Here is a 24,504-nt window from a genome sequence, read left to right on the forward strand (position 1 = left end):
TCCCAGGACCCTGAGATCATGACCCGAGCCGAAGGCAGAGGCTTCAACCCACTGAGCCACCCAGGCACGTTGTCAAATAAAATCTTTAAAAAAAAAACAAAAAAAAAAACAAAAAACAACTGTTGGTGAGGAAGTGGAAAAATTATAACCCTTGTATATTACTAGTCAGAATGTAAGATGGTGCAGCCTCTTTGGAAAATAGGCAATTCCTCAAAAAGTTAAACACAGGATTATTATAACCTAGCAATTCTACTTCTAGGTGTATTACCCAAGAGAATTTAAAATATGTCTACATTAAAAAGTGTTTGCAGGGTGCCTGGGTGGCTCAGTGGATTAAGACTCTGCCTTCAGCTCAGGTCATGATCTCAGGGCCCTGGGATTGAGCCCCATATCAGGCTCTCTGCTCAGCAGGGAGCCTGTTTCCCCTTCTCTGTCTCTCTGCCTACTTGTGATCTCTGTGTCAAATAAATAAATAAAATCTTCTTTTAAAAAAAGTGTACATACGTGTTTGAAGTAGCCAGAAAGTGAAAACTCAATGTCCACCAACTGATGGGTAAATAAAATGTATATTCTTACGACAGGTATTATTCAGTTATAAAAAGGAATGAAGTACTGATACATGCTCCAGTGTGATGGCCATCTTAAATATTATGCTAAGTCAAAGAAGCCAGACACAAAAGGACACGTATTACATGACCCCATTTACATAAAATGTCCAGAACAGGCAAACTGATGGAGATAGAAAGCCTATTAGTGGTTGCTAGGAGCTGAGAGGAGGAAAGGAGAGAGAATGCTAATGAATATGGAGTTTCCTATGAAGTAATGAAAACAGTCTGGGATTACAGTGGTGACGGTTTGCACAACCTGTGAATATACTAAAAAACCACTGCATTTTACATTGTAAAAGGTTGAATTTTATGACACCTACATTATATGAAGAAGAACAGGAATAAGAACAAGATCAAGAACAAGAAGAACCTTTACTGATGATTTCCAGGAACACCAGGTAAGAAAACCATTTGTCATCTGATCAGGCCAGAAGCCAAGAATTCCATTTTCATTTTCAGTTATCTTTATGTAACCAGATTTTCTATTTATAGAAGAGATAGAAGTTTTCCTTTAAAAAGATGTTTACATCTGGGGTACCTGGCTGGCTTGGTTGGTGGAGCATGTGACTCTTGATCTAAGGGTTTTAAGTTCAAACCCCACGTTAGGCGATGATTACTTAAAATCTTAAAAAAAATGTTTACATTAAAAAACAAAGTCTATAAATAATAGTATTAAAGAAAAACAATCAGTAAATAACAAAGTATGTGGCAGATTCTGAAGTTTGTAAGTCCTTGTGTACTATTATTTTTCAAGCCCAGTAATACTGTTTAGATTAATAATGAAAAAAAGCTCAATACACCATTGACTTCCTAGTGCCAAGTATCTCTGTAACTTAATCCTTAGCTATGTTCTTCCAAGTACAATCCTCTTTCAGTAACCTTTCCAAGGAAATTTTCAGGTTATTTGCCCTCTAAGTTAGTTATCATAGGTTTTGCTCCTTTCCATATCCATAGCCTGCCATCCCCACTGGCTCTTCTTGGGGCCAAGGTTCCTAAACTATGCAAGCTAAAGTGAGTTGGGGCACCAAAGCAAAAACACTGATACTTGATACCTTTTGGATACGACGCCTACGCCTAATTCCAGTCCCAGGTAGTTCTGTTACATTATATGGTACCACGTTCCTTCTGATGAGGTCATATCTTTGTGAAGCTGGGTTTGGGGACATTGCTGTGATAAAAAACAAGTACACCAAAGCCACTCAACACACATCTGTAGTCAGGAGTGCTCTTGAGTCTGGACCAGAGAATTCCATGTCATCTGCCATTCTCAGCCAGTATATCCTGGCTATTCCTGATGCCTCCTCTCAAGTTTCCTACCCCAAAAGGTGCTTCCTACCATTCAGACCCCAGCTGCAGTTATCTACTAAATTATGCAATATGTTAAGGCCACATAAATCCAAGGCATTACATTGTAATTACTGTGTAATTATACTGATTGTTAACTGCATTAAATATGTACTTCTGTACATGTGTTTCCATAGTTACAATGGCAAAACTGTATTTAGAATTACCAAATAATGGACTTCTTCCCATTTTTTAATTATTTAACCCATTCACAGCAATTTGGAAAAGGTCTGATAATCAAATATAGTTTCTACTCCTGAAATGAGACAGATCAGAATACACTTTTTAAAATGCTTACACCGAATCCACACACACAGTATATATAAACGTATAGCATATTCACACACACTAAAGATAAAGAAGCGGAATTTGCCCATAATCAAAACTTTATTGAAAAACTGACACCAAAATAGGACATCACTGTTGTAAACCTTACAAAATTAAACATAATTACATTATCTTGGTAGATTAACTGGAATTACTGAACTGATAAGGCTTTCTGCGATAGAACACAAATTCAAGAGGTTGTGTGGATCATTAGTGTTGCTTTCTTCTAAATGAACACCCTGCAAAGGAATCATGAGAACATGTTAAACACAAGTGTACACCATCTCTGCTATAGTTTTAATGACAAAAAATATGTTTTTGGTAAAAAAACAAAACGAAGTTTTAGGAATATTAGAACAATATTCACATACAGGTTATTTATCCTTTTATGCCAGAAATTTACTATAATAAGTCTTGTATATTTGAATTTATTCTGATGTGACTATAACTATTATTCCTGTTTCTCAAACGCAGTATTGGAGTCTATAGACCATGAACCTAAATTCAACAGTTAAAACTTTAATGCAAGCTGCCAGAAAATGTAATCTTAATTTTTAGGAATTATTCTGAATTACTTTCCTAAGAAACTGATTTTGATTAGAATTCTCTTCAAATCTATTAGGAAAACTCTAATACCCTATTAGTCAGCCATGGGCACAAAACTCCAAGACACAAAGGCTGAAAACATCTTGCAAGTATGCTTTTGAGAGCAATGCTGCACTTAAATATCATATGCCAACTCTGTACTTACATCTCACCAGGACACACAAAACAGATCTTGGGTTCATTGCCAAATCTACTTATAACTCTTCTGGTGAGAACAACATGGAATTTACAACACCCCCAAAATTCACAAGCAAACTTCAAGTATCATTATGAATCATTATAAATCTATAAGTACTACTATGGAAAATATACGTAATTACTATTTTTTTCTTACTGCACAAAAGTGAAAGAGGAATTAAAATGGGATTTTTAGAGGCACCTGGCTGGCTCAGTCCGTACAGCATGCGACTCCTGATCTTGGGGTTTTAAGTTTGAGCCTCGTGTTGAGTGTAGAGATTACTTAAAAATAAAATCTTTTAAAAAAATAAATAAAATGGGATTTTTATTTAACAATTAAGTAGATGCTCTGACAAATCAAACTGCTGGCATTTTGACTGATACCTTAGTTATCTGTTGCCTAGCTAGCAATGATAAAAACTGTCTTTAGTCAAATGTGTGAAATACATATAAAGCAAAATATTTACAAGAGAATTTTTAAAATTTATGGGTTTGAAAACCCATTATGTCCTATTGTATGTACTTATTCTTTTGCTCCATTTGGGCTTACATTTAATATTCCAAATTAAGCAAACTAAGTAACTACAGAGAATTAGGTGTTCCAAACTAAGAAAAACAATAGTTCAATGAGTTATTTGCAAAATTAGAGGCATAAACTTATCCATTTGAGCAGAGCACTCTTTGCTGAAAGAGCATACAACTAAAGATAAAATTCTTTTGGTAATAATGAATTTAAGATTTCTTTTAAACTGGCTTTTAATAAAGGTAGATATTTATAATAATAAAACCTCAGCACTGGGTTAGAAAATGCCAAATGAATACCCTCTGTGAGTCTGGCCTTTCCTCCCGTTGGCTGGCACAGCACTGTTGAACAGCCTACACAAAGAACCACCGTCTGAGCATGGCTGAAAACCGTGGTAATCTTGTAGCAACCTAGAAAAAGGGCAATGTTAAAAGTGAAAAGCAGAAGAAAATAAAGCCTATTGTTCACCAGTGTTCTAGCAAAGACCTTGTAAAAGATGAAGAACTTGAGTACTGTGCAATAGCAAGCCACATATTTAACTTAAACTTTTCCAGTCATCACGTTAAAAAAAAGTTTTAAAAGAGCCAACAGGTGAAGTTAATAATGTATTTTATTGAACTCAGTATTTCCAAAGTATTATTACCATTTCAGCATGTAAGCAATATGGTTTTTATGTGTGTGATATTAAAAATTGATATTAAAAATCCAGTGTATATTTTATACTTAAAGAATCTTTCCCACTGTGACAAGCCACATTTCAAGTGCTTAGTAGCTACATACGGCTAATGGCACACACTGGGCAGCACAGCTTAACAGTAAAGAATCAACATACTTTTCACTGCATCATGAAAAAGAAAACTGATCATATGAACAGTTTAATGACTTAGTAAGTCGAATGTCACATCCCCTCTGGAGTCTCATCCTCAACCACCACCCCCCCTCCAACCCACGAATAGTTTCTACAATGGTTTGGGTAGTTTATTAGGAAAATGTCCCTTTTGACATTTCCAATTCTGAGATCCCACTTCTACTCAACAAAAAGTCCTAACTTTTGTAGCTATCTAAACGTAACACACCACACTAGCAATCCCTTTAGAAATTTTCCTTGGTAAAGGAATTAAGATTTGAAATTTTACCTGGGCATTTTACATCCATAAAATAGGAATTTGGGCTTTGAACTAGCCGTTTCTTTTTATGTTTTTTCTTCTCCTCTTCCAAGGACGGGTGTAGTAAATCTCTAGCCAACTGAATAAAAAAGCATATTATTATCGCAAGAAGGAATCCACAGTTCTGGCAGATATAACCGTATGTGAAAGATACATACAAAACAAGGAATACCAGTCATACTCGGCAGATGCAACACGCCAGATGTTATTTATTCAGCCTGTTAAGTAACTTTAGTCAATACTTTTTACAATGCTCGTGTTCTCCAAGTCCCGGTAAAGGAACTCGATGACGATCAAGAAGCATATGGTACGGTTAATCCCGTTCTTCTTTATTCAACAGAGTACTAGTCTCCAATAAAAACACTGTGGTGCTAAGAACTTGACCCCAACCCTGTGCCAGCTGAGAGCAGAAATCGCTGAGGCAGACCCAAGAGTGCCAACGCTGGGGCGATTTCTGCCCCCTGCCCCCGGGGTTCAACATCTGATCTGACAGGAACTCTGCGTGGCTGAAGCGTGACTGTCCTGATGGAGTTAACATGCAAGGCAACTGCGAAAACAGTTTTTTTTTAAAGGAAACCAGCAGAAAATCGCTTCCGAGAGGGGGCGAGAACCAACCAGCGCAAGAAAAGCAAAAAGACTCCAAAGATTGCAGTCTCACGGGCGCCCACCAAAACCCAAGAAGGCGGAGTGTCACCCGAGGAGCTGCCCCCTCCTAGCCACTGAGTCCAGACTTGAGCCCAGGGCGGCCCCGGGTTCCCTCTGCTCCACGCCCAGAATAGGGCCCGACACGCCGCGCTGCCCGGGCAAGTCCCAACAAGTCCTCCACGCGCGGAGGAGCTGCGCGGCTCGTAGCTACCGAGCCGTGTTCGACGGAGACCTCTCCCCCGGCCCGCCGAGGCGCCGGGCTAACCCACCCCCAGGACCCCCAGACACAGAAGCCCGAAACAAACGGAAAGCCAGAAAGTAAACAACTCACAGGCATGTTGAACCTTTCGCAATCCCGGCCAGTCCAGATCTCTAAGGCGACACCCCTAGCGAGCAGCACGCGATCTGGAGAGCGGCGTCAACTTCCGGGATAGAGGAGGCGGGGCAGGCGGGCCCGTCCGCTCTAGGCGCTCCTCTCGGTGGTGGGGTCGGCCTCGGCCGTCGGTGGGGATTCCCGGCCGCGGGGGTATGTGAGGGTCTCGTAGTTCCGAAAGCCTGGACCGCGCACAGCTACGGGGCTCCCGGGAGAGGGCCGCTGGCCCCAAGGCTCTGCCTCGGACAAGTGGTGCCCTGGGCGAGGCTTAGGCGGTGTGGCCGGGCTGGGAAGGCGCCTGGGGCTTAGGTTGCGGAGAACGGATTGCCCTTGGCCGCCCCAGCCCGGCGGCGTAGCGGAACCCGGGGGGCCCGTCGGGCGGCCCCTCCACGGTCCCGGCCGCCGGACCCCCCCCTCCCCCACTCTGCGACGGTTCTACGGAGCCGCAGGTGTCCGCTCGTTTGTTGAAACCGTAGCATTAATCAAAACTATTAATCCGTGTCCGCGAAATTATGAAAGTTTTGTATACTTGTACATCCAGCTCTCAAGGGACCGGTTAAGTTCGGGGAAGGCGGCTCTGCCTTGGGTTTGCATCGCCCTAAGAAAGTTTTTAAGCACCGGATTCGCTACCGAGCTTAGTTCACCGCTCGACTCCTTCCTGCCTCTGAGAATTATACTTTACAGAGCGGACAGCTCTGGCCTGAAAAAAAGGCATGGAGAGCCACACTTGAAAATATTTTTTTTTTTTTAAAGATTTTATTTATTTGTCAGAGAGAGAGGAGAGCGAGCGAGCACAGGCAGACAGAATGGCAGGCAGAGGCAGAGGGAGAAGCAGGCTCCCTGCCAAGCAAGGAGCCCGATGTGGGACTCGATCCCAGGACGCTGGGATCATGACCTGAGCCAAAGGCAGCTGCTTAACCAACTGAGCCACCCAGGCGTCCCTTGAAAATATTTTTGATGAGGATGAGCTTGAGGGATGGGTGTGAGGGAATATGATCAAAGGCTAGGAAACCAGGCTCTCTCTGACAAATAAATAAATAAAACCTTTAGACAAATTATAAGAGACTCTTAATCTCAGGAAACAAACTGAGATTTGCTGGAGTGGAGGGGAATGGGAGGGATGGAGAGGCTGGGTGATGGACCCTGGGGAGGGTATGTGTTATGGTGAGCCCTGTGAATTGTGTAAGACTGATGAATCACAGACCTGCACCCCTGAAACAAATAATACACTAGATGTTAATTTAAAAAGATAATAAAAGCTAGGAAACCAGGGAAATGCTTAACCAGAAAAATGTCCTAGATAACATTCTCCATCACCTTTTATTTCACACATTTTGGGAAATGCAGAAAAAAATGAAGAAAATTAAAATTACTATCCAGAGATAAACACTTTTGACAATTTAACCTATAACCTTCCAAACATTTTTTATTTACTTGCATATAGGTTTGTTGGGAGTTTGGGTTTTACATATCATCTTGTACATATTCTTTTGTAGACTTGATCCCCCCCCACTACTTCTAATGAACATTGTTCCATGTTATTACGTATTTTCCTAGATTATGACTTTTAATGAGCACATAGAATTCATTCTATGAATATATATCCTTTCATCTGTACACTAAAGTGGACATTGGGTTTGGGTTTTTTAATATTTTGTATTTTAAATATGACAAAATATTAAATATTTTGACAAAATATTAAATATTTTGAAGATAAGTATATGGAATAATACAATAGTGTGTCAGAATAATGACCCCCCCCCAAGACTTCAATGGCCTAGTCCCCAAGACCTATAGTTACATGGCAACTGGAATTAGGGTTGTTAATTAGATAATTAGGAGTATTATCTGGGTAGGCCCAGATCACAAGGGTGATCTCAAAGTGATCAGAAGGGTCCTTAAAAGTGGAAGAGGAAGACAGAAAATGAAGACTCAGAGAAAGAGATGCAGTGATGAAAGAAAGGTCTGAGAGATGCTGTGTTGCTGGATGTGAAGATGGAAGAAGTGGGGCAAGAGCCACAGAACATGGGCAGCCTGTAGAAGCTAGAAACGGACTCTGCCCTGGAGTTTCCTGAAGAAACACCGTCCTTCCAGCCCCTCAGTTGTAACCCAGTGAGACCCAGGTCAGACTTTGAACTGTAGAACTGTGAGATGAGAAATTTATGTTGTTTTAAGCTGCTAAATTTGTGGTAATTTGTTACAGTTGGAAACAAATGCAATAATGAAAACCCATGTAGCCAGTCCCCAACTCTGTCAAGTCTGACCATTCAATACTGCCTCTCTCAAGGATTTGTCATTTTTAAAATACTACTGTAGTAAACACTCTTGTCAGTAAGTCTCTAGGCACACCCTTGATTATTTCCTAAGATAAATTCCTAGAGGGGGCTCAGTCGGTAAAGGGTCTGCCTTCCGCTCAGGTCATGATCCCAGGGTTCTGGGATTGAGTCCTGCATCAGGCACCCTGCTCAGTGGAGAGAATGCTTCTTCCTCTCCCACTGCCCCTCTCCTCTGCTTGTGCTAGCTCTCTCTCTCTCTCTCTCTCTCTCTCGCTCTTTAAAAAGAGATAAGTTCTCCCTCTAAAAAAAAAAAATCTTAAAAAAAGATAAATTCCTGAGTCAAAAGTTATATATATTTTAGGTTTTATAATATAAACTGCCAAATTACACTCCAGAAAAATCAAACCAATTTACATTCTAATTGTTGTTGTTGTTGTTTTAAATTGTATTTATTTGTCAGAGATGGGGCGGGAAGAGAGCAAGCACAAGCAGGGCTAGCAGCAGGCAAAGGGAGGACAAAAGCTCCCCTCTGAGCAAGAAGCCTGATGTGGGACTCCATTCAAGGAGTCCAGAATCACGACCGGGGAGGAAGGCACAAGCCCAATCGACTGAGCCACCCAGGCACTCTTATATTTCAGTTGTAAAGGTTTGAGAATGCCCTCTTTCTTTGTACCTTTGACAATACTGATATTATGTTGTTCCTGATGTCAGTCAATCCTGAAGAACTGTATGGTATTTTATCATATTTTACTGTTATTTTAATTAATATTTTTCATGAACTTATTAGCACCCAGCATATTTCTATTGAGATGATCATCCATTACTTCCTTATGTATCCTTGTTGGTTTTTTCTTAATTAGGTAGGCTCCACGCCCAATGTGGGGCTTGAAATCAGGACCCTAAGATTAAGAGTCACATACTCTACCGAATGAGCCAGCCAGGCACCAGCCCCCAGTTATGTATTCTTTCATATTAAGGCCATTAACCCATAATCACATATGCTGCAAATATTTTTCCCAACTTGTTATTTCCTATTAACTTATCCTATTAATTTATGGGGTGATTTTAAAACTATACAGAATTTTTAAATTTCGCATACGTATATTTCAGACCTATTGGTGTTTCCTTTTTTGCATTTGTGTTTTGACAAGCCTTTGCCACCTTAGCATCCGCTAAACTTTCTTCGCATTCTTTTGTTATGATATTTATTCTTTAACTTTTTGGTACTTGATGCGTAGTCTCAGAACACTTTCCAATGATCATGCTTAATTACTGCTTCACTTCCTTACTGATGCCCGGGGTGGTGTCGAAACGCTCAACTTCTAAGTCACTGTACCAGCAGAAGGAATAAAACTGAAGGTCAGGGAGACCTGGGCTCTATAACCCTGCCTCCTCCTCCAAAGCTCAGTGTCTCCTACAACGTCCCCGGGTCCTTGCAATGCTGGCAGAAAGAAAAAGGGACCTGGAGTCACTTTGCCTTGGCAGCCGGCTCTTAGGGATCTCGCGGAAGGATCTCGCGGAAGGATCCCCCACTGGGGTCCCCACGAACCATGAAGTGCCCGCTGGAGTTCTGTATGCTGCTGAGAACTTTCTCGCCGTTCTATCTGGTCACGTCTGAGAAGATACGTTGTTATCTCCAGTTGTGCACCAGCCGCCTTCACCTGAGAAGGAAACAGCCATCTCTGCTCCCTTCCGCCTTCGTCAACTTCAGACACTGGGAAAGCTCACAGGTGTTCCAGCTAAGCCAGGAGCTTAACTGGTGCTAAATTTCAGGCTAACCCAAACCTGTTCTAAATACCTCAGAGACCTATTTGCCCCTGGGCTGGAGTGCCTGCCTCAGGCTTGCGCCCTTCTTCTCCCAGAAAGGTGGTCGGAAATTTAGCTGTAAGAAATTCAGGGTGTGAGGTGGAGCCCCAAAGATGACTTTTCACACTCCTGCCTAAGTATTTTTCTGAGAGACTCAGAGAAATCTGTGTCATCAGCGAACTCTATAACAAGGCTGCATTCTCTCTTCCCTTGTGGTCTACCTGTTTGTTGTCAGGAATCAAAGCATGTGTGGCTTATTCTCAACACGTTCCTGAAATCAACAGCAACTGCTGAAAGCCCGCCTCTTCTCTGCTCACCAGTTCTCCACAGGGTCACAACCTTTGTCCCAAAAGCTGCGTTGTCAGGTTGAAATCCATCTGTCATTCATGAGGATGTCTGACACGCTCAGGTAAACTCCCATCTATAAGGGGTAAGAGTCTCAGGTGTAAACGCTGTTGTCCTGTTTTTTTCTTTTCCATGCCAACTTAATTTCTGACTGAAGCTGAGCCCACTGGGTTGGTACTTTAGGCTGAATGTTTGTGTCCCCCTGAAATCCATATGTTGACTCTTAACCCCCCAGGGTGATGGTATTGAGCAGTGAGGCTTTTGAGAGGTGGTTAGATCCTCAGGGTAGAGCCCTCATGAGTGGAATTAGTTCCATTATGGAAAAGGCCCCAGAGTGCTCCCTCCCTCCTTCTACCCTTTAAGGATACAGTGATAAGACTTCTGTCTGTGAGCTAGGAAGTGGGCTCCAAATGGACCCACACTATTGATCTTGGATTTGCCACTCTCCAGAACTGTGAGAAATAAATGTCTGTATTTAAGTCACTTGGTCTATAACGTTTAGTTACAATAGCCTGGACACACCAAGCAGGCTGGCCTAGTGGAACATGTCACCTCATTCTTGGAGACTGTGCTGGGTTTTCTCCAGGTGTCCCTCACCTGATCTGTTCTCCATCTGTCCTTCACCCTTCTCTGTGCCCAGGAGGCTGATCTTGACAGGCTGCATCTGCTGAGTTCTCTTGTCCTCTGGTTTCTAATTGAGTTGGCCCAATGAGGTGCATCAGTAGGAAATCACAAAGTGGGTGAGGAGAAATATTAAGGTACTTACTCCCCTGGTTCTATCCTTGGTGGGCCATTTTCTTCTATATGGCCGTGTTACTCTGAAGGAAACAGTTGCTTCTGGTGTCCCTTTCCTACAGCTCCTAAGGGATTCCAGTCAATACTTCCTCCCCTTTTTGGTTCTTTTGCTTGAGGGGTGGTATTGCATGATTTTTTTGTTGATTTCTGTTAACTGTGCTTAGCCTTGTAAATATACCTACGTGAAGCTATCTTCCGTCATCTCTTTTGAGTGGGCCGTTTGTGATCTGCCAGGACCCTGACATGGGGATCCCCTGCCAGAATGTGCCCTTCTTTAGCCTGCAAAGCTTTGTAGATTTGTAGATGGGCTCTGTCTGCCCTTCAGCCATCAACCCAACCAGGTCACTACAGGGATGTCCATTATCCCTGACTACAGAATCCTTCATGTGTAACTGGTTGTGGCTTGAGATGAAAATGGGACTCTTGAGACAGCCTAGAGTCCTAGCCATGAAGATCTTTTGCCACATTACGGACAGCATTGGGACCACCTAGGAACTTGTTGGAAATGCAGACTCAGGCCCCAACCCTAGACCTCCGGAGTCAGAATCTGCGTTTTAACAAGAGCCTCTGGCAATTGCATTCACATCCCAGTGTGACAAACACTGCCCTAGGGGCACCTGGGTGGCTCAGTCTGTTAAGCGTCTTCGGCTCAGGTCATGATCCCAGGGTCCTGGGACCAAATTCCACACCCGGCTCTTTGCTCAGCCAGGGAGCCTGCTTCTCCCTCTCCCTTCCCTCCCCATGCTGTGCTCTCTTCTGCTCTCTCTCACTCACTCTCTCAAATAAATAAATCTAAAAAAAACAAATAATGTTTTTTAAAAAATAGAAAGAAAGAAACACTGCCCTAGATTTACCATCCCAGCATTTGCAGCATTCTCTCTGGAGTCTTCTTACGTTTCTGTGTGACTATAAGGAAGCCAGAACCTAGATTCCATGACTCCAGGTAACAAACCAAGGATGTTTCTCTAGATTGAAACAGGGAAAACCACCCCCCACCCTCCTCCTTCTCCAGGATGTTTTGTCCATTTCAGCAAATCTTATTCTCTCTTACTATGTTGAGGAAACATTTAAGTCAAGATACTTAAACTTGGTTACACATTAGAATACCCAGAGGAGCATTCTAGGTTAGTTTTAAAGCATTTGGGGGTGGTACCAGGCGGTAGGGTTTTTTTTGTTTATAGGGGGAGTGGGGCAGGGAGGGGCAAAAGGAGAGAGAGAGAGAGAATCTTAAGCAGGCTCCACACTTACACGAAGCCCGATGTGGGGCTCAGTCTCACAACCCTGAGATCATGACCTGACTCCAAATCTAGAGTTGGATGCTCCACCTACTGAACCATCCAGGTGCCCCAAGCTGCAGTAGTTTCTAAAACTCCCCAGGTGATTCTATGAGAAGGCAAGATTGAGAGCTACTATTCTCAGTTCCTCAGAGGGCTCAACGGTTTCAAAAGCAAAGCCCAGGGGCACCTGGGTGGCTCAGTGGGTTAAGCCGCTGCCTTCAGCTCGGGTCATGATCTCAGGGTCCTGGGATGGAGCCCCGAGTAGGGCTCTCTGCTCAGCAGGGAGCCTGCTTCCCTCTGTCTCTCTGCCTGCCTCTCTGCCTACCTGTGATCTCTGTCAAATAAATAAATAAAATCTTAAAAAAAGAAAAAAAAAAAAAAAAAGCAAAGCCCAGAAGAACTATAGGCAACTCCTCCTGAAAGGTAGGGAGAGGGAAAAATACAGAGGGGGGGAAAAATCATTGCTGATCAGCTTGTCCAGAACAGGTTGCCAGATGGGGTGTCCCAGTACTGTGTTGCCTGCCTTGAGGATCAGGTGGCAGGTCTCCTGGTCTCTCCAGCTGCTGCTTCCTACAAACCCTCTCAGAGCCTGCCTGAGTCTCCAGGGAAGACAGTGAGCTATTGAGAGGCCAGAGGCCAGGTGCTCTCTCAAACTTTCTTGTCTCTCCACAGCATCCAGTGAAGACATTTTACAAAGATGCTGAGGTCAGCAAAAATGTATGCAAATGCAATCGCTCCCTTTACTGCAGCACTTAACGCCTACATTAATCCTTTCTCAATAACAATTGCTGTCTCCGGTGGTTTTTCTTTGCATGTTCTTGTACTACAAATTCATGATCCTTATGTCCATGTTTCTTTGTGTTCTTTTCCCTAAAAGTCCGTAGGCTTCTTAAAATCAGGATGTGCTCTCATTCCCCAACTTGCCTAAGTAGGAGAGCAGGTGCAGAAATCTGTCCCCTGAGTCCCATACTCAGTGTAACTGGTGTGATGGTCTTTCTTTGAGAACTAACTAGTCTGCCTCTGATTTATCCAGAACTTTGCTTTTCCTGTGAGAACTTTCTAAGTCCTTCTTGAGGCATGCCTTTTGTTTTCCCTCTGCCTCCAGTTAATGTGGTGGAAAGACTGAAGGACCACAGAATCCTGGCTAAGCCCCAGTTTACTTGTTTCTAAAACTGGAAAAATAAGTCTAAGTCATTATAGGGTTAATGGGATATTATAGTGAGCTCTTCCCTTGGAAAACATGTTCAAGCAAAATAAATGAAAATCATTCTGTTTTCCCATTAGATAAAAGCTGATTAAAAGGCTAGTGGGTCAGCAGGCTCAGAATATTTAGAAGAACGGTGCTCTATTTATTCACATTTTACAACATATTTACGATTTGTAGAATGTCTGCTATATACAAAGTGGAAAACAATGTAAGCCCTGTTACCTGGGAGCACAGAAACTTTTTAAGTCTAATAGCCACTTAAACTTTGTAAGCTCTTTCCCTATCTGTTAAATGAAAATAATGTGCATGTCTCTTTCATAAGGTTATATGAATGCATAATGAGATACTGCTTATAAAGGGCATAGTATCCTACAGATGTTCAGTAAGTGCCAGCTGTAATTCCTAGAGCTTGTTGATGATAAAAGAAAACAGTTGGCTCTGGGACTCTTGGGCTGCTGGTGATTTCCCTCGTGGTGACTTGTAAAATGCAAGTCTTATAGAATAGTTCTGACTTAGGGAAGATCATGAATTTGTTCCATCTGCAGAAAAGACTTGCTAGAGTCTTACCTCTTTTTTTTTTTTTTTAAGATTTTTTTATTTATTTGACAGAGAGACACAGCAAGAGAGGGAGCACAAGCAGGGGAAGTGGGAGAGGGAGAAGCAGGCTTCCCGCTAAGCAGGGAGCCCCATGAGGGGCTCTATCCCAGGACCCTGGGATCATCAGATGCTTATCAGCTGAGCCACCCAGGCACCCCTGGAATCTTACCTTTGAATCAAAAACCAAGAGATTGTTCTTTCAAAGTCCAATAGGTGGCACAAGGAGCCACTTGTCATGCAGGACAAGCACTGGCCAGTAGAGAGTATTATCTTCCCTTTTCCAGATGCCTTAGTCCTGGCTCTGTCCCCCTAGTCTGTTATTCAGTCACTCCCTAAGCAGCTGTGCATAATAGACTCCAAGTATACAGACAGGGGTTATTGTGAGTTTTTCTAAAGTAAAAATACATGTAAGACTGAGTCTAATCTCTATTTTCCCCTAAAAAATCCATTCTCCTGAAACTAGTTAACTATATTAAACTATTTAAGTTCCAAACTGCCACTAGGTGAAAGTTAAATACCATTGGCTCTACATATATTTTTCATAGAGATACTTAGTCCAGAAATCTAGTAGAATTGTGCCAGCTTTGTGGTCCTTTTGTAGCATAGACTCTAAAGCAGTGGGACACAAGGAGCTAGGGGAGAGTTGGATTGCTGATCTGTAGTGTTTGCTGACTTCATAAATGTTTGCACCATGGTCAATTTCAAGTACTAAATTGAAAGGACTTCATACACAGTGGAGAAGAGAGGGGCACAATCCTCTTGATCAGGTAATGCCAGAGTCTTATCTTAGGAATATTTCCAGTAATCAAAACTGCTAATAAAACCTCCATATTGACACTTTGGGGCATCCTTTTCTCTTACATCAAAAGCAGGAATGAAAAATGGTAGGGGCACCTGGGTGGCACAGTGGGTTAAGCGACCAACTCTTGGCTTCAGCTTAGATCACGATCTCGGGGTTGTGGGATTGAGCCCCAAGTCATGCTTGAGTTTCTCTCTCCCTTGCCCTCTGCCCCTCCCCCCTGCATGCTCTCTTTCTCTGTGAAATAAGTAAATAAATCTTTTTTTTTTTAAGATTTTATTTATTTATTTGACAGAGATCACAAGTAGGCAGAGAGGCAGGCAGAGAGAGAGAGAAAGGAAGGCAAGCAGGCTCCCCGCCAAGCAGAGAGCCCGACGTGGGGCTCGATCCCAGGACCCTGGGATCACGACCTGAGCTGAAGGCAGAGGCTTTAACCCACTGAGCCACCCAGGCGCCCCTAAATAAATCTTTTTTTAAAAAATGGGAGAAAGAATGGGCTATTAGACAAACCCACAAACTGGATGGTTGGCCTTGAATAAAGAAGAGTTGACCCACTAGATCGTTTTATCCACCCGAACACAGCCCATTACCCAGAACAAGAGCTCTACAAGCCATTGCTCTCAGACTTCTTAATAATGTAGTAATATATTAAATATGGAATTTCAGGTTAGGAAGGGACAACGCATTCCTCTTTTCAACAGCTTTAATTGTTCCTTCTATCATTCGAAGTCAGCATGCTTTTAAATTCACCTATTGAATTTCTGGCCTAAGAATGGGACATAAAAAACACATGTCATTCATTTCCCAACCAACAGCCTTAAGCTAATAGAGGACAGGGTTTCACCCCTTCTTAGAATTTACTTCTCTAGGATGCATATCATAGTATTCACAGTTTCTCATCACCCTTTTTACATTTCTTTGGACATGCTCCAATTTGCCCACATCCCTCTTAAAATAGGCCTGGTGACCAAACACATTGCCAGCTCTGAATCACCGGGAACTGGTACTTGCCTTGTTCTGATCATCACATGTGTATCAGTTCAGCCCCATATCCCATATGCTTTTTTGGCAATGTGATGGCATCCCACTGTTGATTTACATAACCTTGTAGCTGACTAACACCCTAAGTCTTTTCAAGTGTTACTAAACCTCATATTTCTCACGCTCTAATTGCATTTTAAGAAATCTACATCCAGTGAATATTCTAAAAACCAGTGAATTGCACTCTTTGTCAGTGGGTTGTATGATATGTGAATATCAATAAAGCTGTTAAAAAGTATAAGTGCAGGAAAGAAAAGCAGATGTGTTTTATCAAATAACCACGAAATCTTGCCAAACACAGAATTTCACATAATCATTGCAACAATCCTTTGGCGTTCTGGAGGAATTAAGATCCTTGTATAAGTGGGGGAGCAGGGATTTGAACCTAGGTCTCCTCAAGATACCCACGCTCCTTCCACCACACTGCTTCCCAGTCACCCTGCTACGTGCTAGGCACCGTGATCGGTGCCCAGTTGAAGTTAGAAGGAGGAGGTCTTCCAGGCAAGCAGAACCGCAGGACCATAGGGACCCGCAGAGTGCTAGCAGTTGACAGGGTGATTTAGAGAGATTCAGGCACGAAAAGGAAGGTGTCCCATAAGTGAAGCAAATATGATGATTGGTGAAAGTGGGGGTGGTAGAGCTGGGGGAGGTGTTGTGTGAGTAACCCAGAGTGGCAGTGTGGGTCACAGAGGACGGCTTGCGGGTAACAGGGTCTCAGCTTGGTCTGTGTTTCCAGTGGGTTACCAAGGAAGAATAGCTGTATGCACATGGGAGTACTGATTTTGAAGGGGCCAGGGTCCCGGCGGGGTTATGGAGGCAGAGACTGAAGCCTGGGGCATCCAGGAGTCCGGTCCTACGACCCAGAATCAAACTGACTCAATCCCGGGATGAGGCTGAAGCCCAGAGTCCAGAACCAGAGCATTTGATGAAGCAGGACAAGTCCCCGAGGGACCTGACATTGTCCCCTGAACTCCTTTACCAGGGCTCCTTGAAACCTTCAGCTAGAGGTAGGATTTGCCACTGAATCTGGGGCAGAGCCAAAGCTACGGGCAAATGTCCAGTGACCCAGAATGGGGATTGACAGAATGTTAAAACGATCAGTGCCTATCTGGTGTTTGTTTTGTTTTGTTTTGTTTTTTCCCTGCAACATGCATGACCAATGACAGCTGCAGTTACACAAACCCCTGCAGACGTATTCAGGGTTAAAACATTCTGGGTGGGCTTCTCGGATGTCACTTTCTTCCCTACTACACAAGAAAGTGTTTCAGGAAGTGACAAAAATGTATTTCAGGAGTAGCTGTGAATCTGTCCCATCCATTTCTGTCATCAGCAACATGGCTGGTGTGCGTGTCTGGTTTGGGCAGCCAGTGTGATGGGCTCTCCTGGGTGGGCAGCAGCAGGCAGACCCTGCCTGTGCAGCCAGAGTTCCTGACTTAGCCTCTCTCTCTCTGCCACCCACTCTGCAGCCAAGCCTCCTTGGGTTTCACGTAACAGATACATCTTAAGCTTGCCTGCGCTCAAATGGAAAGAGTGCTGGAGGTGGGCCAGGGCAGGAAGGGCAGCAGGGCCTCGGGGTGGGGGTGGGGGGCCAGAACAAAACCCTCAGAGGCCCCGGGAGTGGAGACAATTCTTATCTTGCCACCTCCCTTTTCCTCTTAGGGGCGACCTGGTTTCTCATCTCTGTCTCCCTGCCAGTCTTTTAACCTACTCTCCCAAACCCCAGTTTTTCTGCTTCTCAGGACACATAGTGACAGTGGCCATGCTAGCCCCTTGTTGTATGCTGTCCTCATCCCAGGGCCAATAGTGACCAACCAGAAGGCCTGGGTCCCAGTTCCAGATGCGTTGGCGAGGGAAGCTGGTTGTCTCAGCTTGGGTCAGGAGTGTGGGTTCCAGTAGTCTCTGGGCACTTGGAATGATAGTGACTCCTAGGGCCTACCCCAGTGGAAGAGAGTCGGGGGGAGCTCTTAGGAAAGGAGGCATAGGTTGGACAGAGACTCCATAAGATTGCCTACTCCCTCCAAACCATTGTCACTACTGCCTCTAGCAAGGCAGCTGGTGGTCTAAGTCCTCTCCTCAGGCTGCCTTGCTATTGCTCTGTCTTCTCCTTGAAGCATCAGGTTATTTGCTAGATGGGGTCTGTTGACTAAAAACACTTTTTCCACAAACTTCAGCATTCAAGTTTGTATTCAGCAATGAATACATTCATTGGTGATGAATATATGCAGTAACATTTTTTTTCATGTAGAATAATCAAATCTAGAGACCACATTTGAGGAGAGATACCATTTTTTTAAAAGATTTTATTTCTTTATTTGAGAGAGAGAGAGAGAGAGAAAGGGAGAGCACAGAGGGAGAATAAGAGGGAGATGCAGTCTCCCCACCAAGCAGAGAGCCTGAAGTGGGGCTTGATCCCAGGACCCTGAGATCACGACCCGAGCCAAAGTCAGATGCTCAACCGACTGAGCCACCCAGGTGCTCCGAGAGACACTATTTTTAAAAAGATATTTATTTTAGAGATAGAGAACAAAAACGTGGGGCAGAGCAAAGGAAAGAGACCAGCAGATTCCAGGCTGAGCATGGAGCCTGATGCAGGGCTTGATCCCATGATCCGAGATCATGACCTGAGCCAAAATCAAGAGTCAGATGCCCAACCAACTGAGCCACCCAGGCACGCCCCCCCCCCCCTTTTTAGAGAGAGAGATGGCAGCGAAGGGGCAGAGGGAGAGAGGAAGAGAGAATCTTAAGCAGGTTCCACCCTCAGGTTAACCAAATGAGCCACCCAGGCACCCCCAATGGGATACCATTTTAAAGACATCCCAAGTACATTGGAAATGAGCCCACTTATAAGGATCCACACTGCCTGGCAATGTATTTTTACAACCAGCCAAGTGCCTTTTAAAGAGTCCTCATGTTATGTCTGAATGAGAACTATCTTACCCATACTTCAAGTCTCTAAAGAATAAAATCTGTAAGCAGGGGCTAGGAGCAGAAGATTTTGTTTCTAACCTAAGCAGGTTCCTGCTTCATATTTCTAAGCCGGCATTGAGAGGAACTCTTGGGTAAGCGGTTAAATCTGATGGCTATCCTTTAAGACTCTGCTAGCAACCAAGACTTCTGACCCTATAATCTCCAGTGGTGTTGACAGTGATATTATCTGAACACTTATTTCATGTCAGGTACTGTGCTAAGCACTTTACATGGATTTACCTCAGATAATCTTTACAACATCTGTAGGAGATAAATAGTAGTGGTATTCCCATTTCATAGATAAGGAAACTAAGGCACAGAGCTTGTTAAGTACCATTCCCAAGACCTCATGAATGCTAACTTGCAGAACTAAGATGTAAACCTAGGTTTGGCTGAAGCTCAAGAATTTTGATCTTAACCAATATAATATACTTAGAGATTCAGATAAGAAATTAAAAAAAAATTATTTGAGGGTAGGGCACCTGAGTGGCTCAGTCACTTAAGCATCCAACTCTTGGTTTTGGCTCGGGTCATGGTCTTAAGGGGTCATGGGATTGAGCCCTGATTCTCCATCTCCCTCTCCCTTTACCCCTCTTCCCCCATCTCTCTTTCTAAAAAAAGTTATTTGAGGGGTGCCTGGCTGGCTCAGTCCATTAAGCACCTGACTCAATCTCAGCTCAGGTCTTGATCTCAGGGTCATGAGTTCAAGCCTCGTACTGGGCTCCATTTTGGCATGGAGCCTACTGAAAAAAAAAAATTATTTGAAAATGAAGCACCCTAAGAAAGAAAGAGGAAGGAAGGAAGGGAAGAAGGAAGGAAGGAGCCCCCTAGTTTCCCATCATTTTCATTACTCCTTAGGTCTTTTCATTTTTCACTGTATTTGATTAGTGTATTTTTGTGTCTCCTATAAAGAAGGCACTGATGTCAGGAGGGATGTAAAGATGACCCTCTTGGGATTTTCAAGGAGCTTAAGGTCATCTAATAATAAGGAAAGGGCTGTATAAACATAATTTCAATGTATGATACACCATCCTAGAAACATGAAGTCTAGAGGAGATTAAGGGAAGGAGCAATCATGTTTATTTACTGTATAAAAGTAGTGATTTAGGGCACCTGGGTGGCTCAATTTGTTGAGCGACTGCCTTCAACTCTGGTCATGATCCCAGAGTCCCAGGATTGAGTCCTGCATCGGGCTCCCTGCTCAGCGGGGAGTCTGCTTCTCCCTCTGACCCACTCCCTCTCATGCTCACTCTCACTCTCTCTCAAATAAATAAAATCTTTTTAAACAGTTATGATTTGTTGCACATGAATATTGTTAGATGAATTGTAGAAGAGAGACAGAATCCCATGTTAACCAAAGTAACCAAATTTAACCAAAGTAACAATTAACCATTTAACCAAAGTAACAATTCTGAAGCGTGCTGCTTAACAAGACTAGGGTGACTTCCGGTAAATCATGCAGTTAAGTCTTTAAGGGAACCATGGAATGTCACCCTTATAAATAAGACCATGACTTTAAAGGAAGAAATACATCCTCTATGGCTTGATCGTTGTTGCATATTTTCAGTAAACACCTCTAATGTGAGCTGTCAGCCAGCAAACCAAGGCAGGGAGAAGAGGAGGAGGGGCAGGGAAGATCTTTGGAAAGAGCTCTTTATTCAATGTGACCCTTTAGATCTCAAGAATCTTTCTAGAATGGTCCCAGAAATAAATGGATACACCCGTTTCTGGACTTTGATTGCAGAAACTGGTCTATCATCTGCCACCAGCTGGGCCCAGTGGGTCTTGGTGCTGCCTGCCATCCAGGAATCTGAGATGTGCACTGATTCTTTGCCCTGTGCTCCACTCCCATTGCCAACCCTGCTTTCTTTTCAGGTAATGCAAGCCCGGCTGCGCCTCTCTGTCCCCCTGAAGTGTGTAGCTTCACCATGGCAGTGGAAAGCAGGATGCACTCCAGACTTTGGAAAAAATAGCTATAGTGCTCCTTTTCATTTATGTACGACTTTACATTACAAAGCCCATCACAATCATCATTAATTAAACCTGCCACTCATGGCCCTCTGAGGTAGGACTGAGTTAGTCTGCTCATTTTACTCCTGACAAAAGAGACAGAAAGGCTTAGGGATTTGCTGAAGTGAAGTGGTTCAATCAAGGAAGCTTGGCCCAATTCTTTTTTCTAGTTTATTCCTTTTTGCCTGGAAAGAGGCCTTCACGGTGCCCAGCTCTTAATTCCAAGCAGCTTAAGGAAGTCAACTGGGAAGAGCTTCTTGGCAGGGAAGTGGCAGCACTCGAGAGCAGAGCAGAAGTGTGGGGCTTGAATTATTTGAAAACAGCCAAGTCATATTCTTCTGGTTCCCAATGGATGTTAGATACGTGAGTACATGCACACACACACACACGCACATGCACAATTTCTCCCATCAGGCCAGGGAGCCGGGCCAGGACACGGAGACATAGTTGGAACATTGCTTATGAGTAATGCTACATTTGACCTAATGACAAAGCAGCCCACCCACCACCCATGTTTGAAACCTCTGTTACCGATCCTTTGTATTATGATTTTAAACAAACTCAGAATCAAACCTATTCCAAGAGCAGGCCTAGTCCCATAATTTGTGGGGGTTGAGGTGAAAAAAGTGAAAACACAATAACAAGAAATAACAAAAACAAAACAGTTAAAATGGGGTGCCTGGGTGGCTCAGTCAGTTAAGGTCTGCCTTCAATTCTGGTCATGATCTCAGGGTCCTGGGATCGAGTCCTGTATCTGTCTCTCTGCTCAGTGGGGAGTCTGCTTTTCCCTCTGTCTCTGCTGCTCCCCCTGCTTGTGTTCTCTCTCTATCTCTCTGTCAAATAAATAAATAAAATCCTAAAAAAACAAACCAACAAACTGAAAAGCCCACATATCTTGTGTCTAAATATTTAAAAATTGTAAGTGAAGATAAATTTCCTACCTTGACAGATATATGTTTATAATGGCCTAAAAATGATAAGAAATTTAGAATATTTTGGTTCCACACAACTCCCTACCAGAATGTGGTGATCCTGGGAGAGCAGTCCCAGCCTGCACTGATGCCCTGCTTTCCCACCTCCAGTCAGGACATGGATCACTAAGGGCCTCATACACAAACAGTGAGGATGCCAGACCATGTGTTCAAGCTCTGGCCATGTTAGCACCCCCTCTTGGCCATTGCTTATGCCTGTGGGGCCACACCAATGGCACAGTGAGGAAAAGAGGCCACTACCATTCCTGGAAGCAGGGTCTTTGGCAGGGAATTCTGGGGTCTAGGTACCTAGAGTAGATTCTAGAAAAGGAGCATGGCTCTGAATGAATACATTCACCTGGCCTGTGGATTCTTCGCCCAGTGGGGATTAGTGACCAGAAGATGGCAAGAGTAGGGCTTTTTAAAGAACTGGCCTCAGGGGAGGGGCCCCTCTTGCTTAGACATAAGAGCAAGTGATATCTGGCTAAATAATAAAGAAGTGTGAGTTAATATTGTGAGTTAATATTGGAGTCTGCACAAATCTGGATACCATAAGAAATTGCTACCTCAACTATAAAACACACGGGCATGAACTGCTTCAAGTGTTTTGCTTGCTCTCCTCCCACAAATAATTTATTCTGGGCAGTAGGCATGGTCTGCAGTAGGTATAAGGGCCAGAAATCAAATGAATAAACTCCATAATCAAATATTTTACCACTGGAGAGGTTGTGCTCCCATGAGAACCCAGATACCAAAGCTCTAGGTGGTAATCCTGGCTTGGGTGACCTTTTTGTTGCCTCCCCAAAATGACCAAGTAGAAAGAAGAAGAGCAGTGACTCCCTGGGGCCCTGGGTGTGTGCTGCCCTGCTCTTGGGTCAGCCAAGGTTGCAAGGAGCTATGGGACAAAACCAATCCCTCCGTCTGCCTGATTTCCCTCAGAATCAGAGTCATGATCTCAGTCTTGGCTTGACATACAGAAAAGTTAAAATTATGAGTTTCTTTGTTAACTCATATTTCGATTTCATTTAATGATCTACAACATTTAATTAAAAGAAAACTGTCTACTCATAAAAAAGTATTTTTAGTCTTCAATTCTCAAGGCAAAAGAGGTAAATAGTGAAATGTATAAGATGTATACTATGATGATAGTTTGTTGTTGTTGTTGTGTATTTCAATGGTAAGAGCATTGGATTCTGGATTCTTGGCTCAGATAAAGGCTTTAGTTCAGCCTTCTCTGACATCATCGTTCCTAACGTGTGAGAGACCTATTTCCTTAATGATGTTTGGATGTTGGTTACATAAATAAATTCCTTAAAATTTTTTTAACGGAGGTAAAAACACAACCCCAGTCAGAAATAAGGAGTTAATTCAAACCATCAGGTGGTGGTCACTTCTGGGGTGTGGACAGACAGATTGTCCTCTGGCTCTCCCAGCCTTCTCCCCCACAGATACACTTTGTTCAGACAGAGCCACTCTGTGAGCCAGGGACAATTCATGGTGCTTATGTTGACCCCATTTCTGGTTGTCACTTGACAACTTGACCCATCTATTACTAGATGATCCAACTGTTATGACATTACCACCCGAAGTACCCACCTTCCTGCAGGGATTGCAGGCATGCCCTCAGCCTCCCCACCAGTTCGGACTCCCATGGCATTGTGATTGATCCTCCTTAACCAACCCGTTCAAGTGAATTATATGTCCAAGTAAGTGACCTAATGCCAGTCAAAAGATCTTGCTGGGATGGTGCTGTCTGGCTCTCTAATAAGAAGCATGGCTCTCAGATAATGCTGATGACCATAAAGCTTGATGTCCCAGATGCTCTTTATCTAGAATAATCCAGGAATGGGGCATTCTAATACACTGGGGAATCTGCTGACCTATAGAGTACCAGTTTTGAAAGAAAAATAAGCTAATTAGGAAACAACTACAAATTAACACAACAGTACATTACTGGCATATCATAATTTTACCCAGCATTGTAATTATGTTCACATGTGCCCCACCTCTCATGCAGGCTTTTTTTTTTTTTTTTGTAAGATTTTATTTATTTATTTGACAGAGATCACAAGCAGGCAGAGAGGCAGGCAGAGAGAGAGAAGGAAGCAGGCTCCCTGCTGAGCAGAGAGCCTGATGCGGGGCTCGATCCCAGGACCCTGAGATCATGACCTGAGCCAAAGGCAGTGGCTTAACCCACTGAGCCACCCAGGCACTCCCTCATGTAGGCTTCTTAAGGGATGGTCTATACCAATTTCATCTTTATTCCCCTTATAGTACCTATGGATCGCTTTATGTATTGTAGGTGCTAAAAAAAAGATTTTTATTAAGTGAATGAAAATATAGAACACAAATTATAGTTTGCCAACACTGACTTAATCCTTCTCTGATGACTCAGGCCCTCCAGAGTTCAGGCTTATTATTACATGTGTTATCTCTGGCAATATTTAATACAGGCCAAGTGGCTGACAGGGGAATTCGACAATAGCTGGAAGACAGGACTTGGTGTCTACTGATTTATTCCATTTCTAAGTCTATGTGCATGTATTTAAAAGTAAAACAGAAGTGATCCCCCTTATTATTCCCTGAAAGAAAAGAATAGAAGATTACAAATAAAGAGTGTTAACTAGCTTCTGCTTTTAAACCT

General features: G+C 43.3%; 1 protein-coding gene across 2 annotated transcripts; it reads right to left on the minus strand.

The window, feature by feature from the left end:
• Positions 1–2,320: 2,320 nt before the first annotated feature.
• Positions 2,321–5,878, minus strand: RPS27L (ribosomal protein S27 like). Of its 2 annotated transcripts, none has more exons than XM_047738558.1 (4): positions 5,728–5,878; positions 4,722–4,830; positions 3,885–3,995; positions 2,321–2,518 (listed from the first exon to the last, which is right to left on the minus strand). In XM_047738558.1, the coding sequence occupies exons 1-4, from the start codon at positions 5,731–5,733 to the stop codon at positions 2,490–2,492; spliced, it is 255 nt and encodes an 84-aa protein (XP_047594514.1). In that variant the 5' UTR covers positions 5,734–5,878; the 3' UTR covers positions 2,321–2,489. The 2 variants fall into 2 exon arrangements, with proteins under 2 accessions (XP_047594514.1, XP_047594513.1); XM_047738557.1 differs by lacking the exon at positions 5,728–5,878 and adding an exon at positions 4,910–5,545.
• Positions 5,879–24,504: the final 18,626 nt, after the last annotated feature.

This window comes from Lutra lutra, chromosome 7, assembly GCF_902655055.1.
Source record: "Lutra lutra chromosome 7, mLutLut1.2, whole genome shotgun sequence".
Lineage (NCBI taxonomy): Eukaryota > Metazoa > Chordata > Mammalia > Carnivora > Mustelidae > Lutra > Lutra lutra.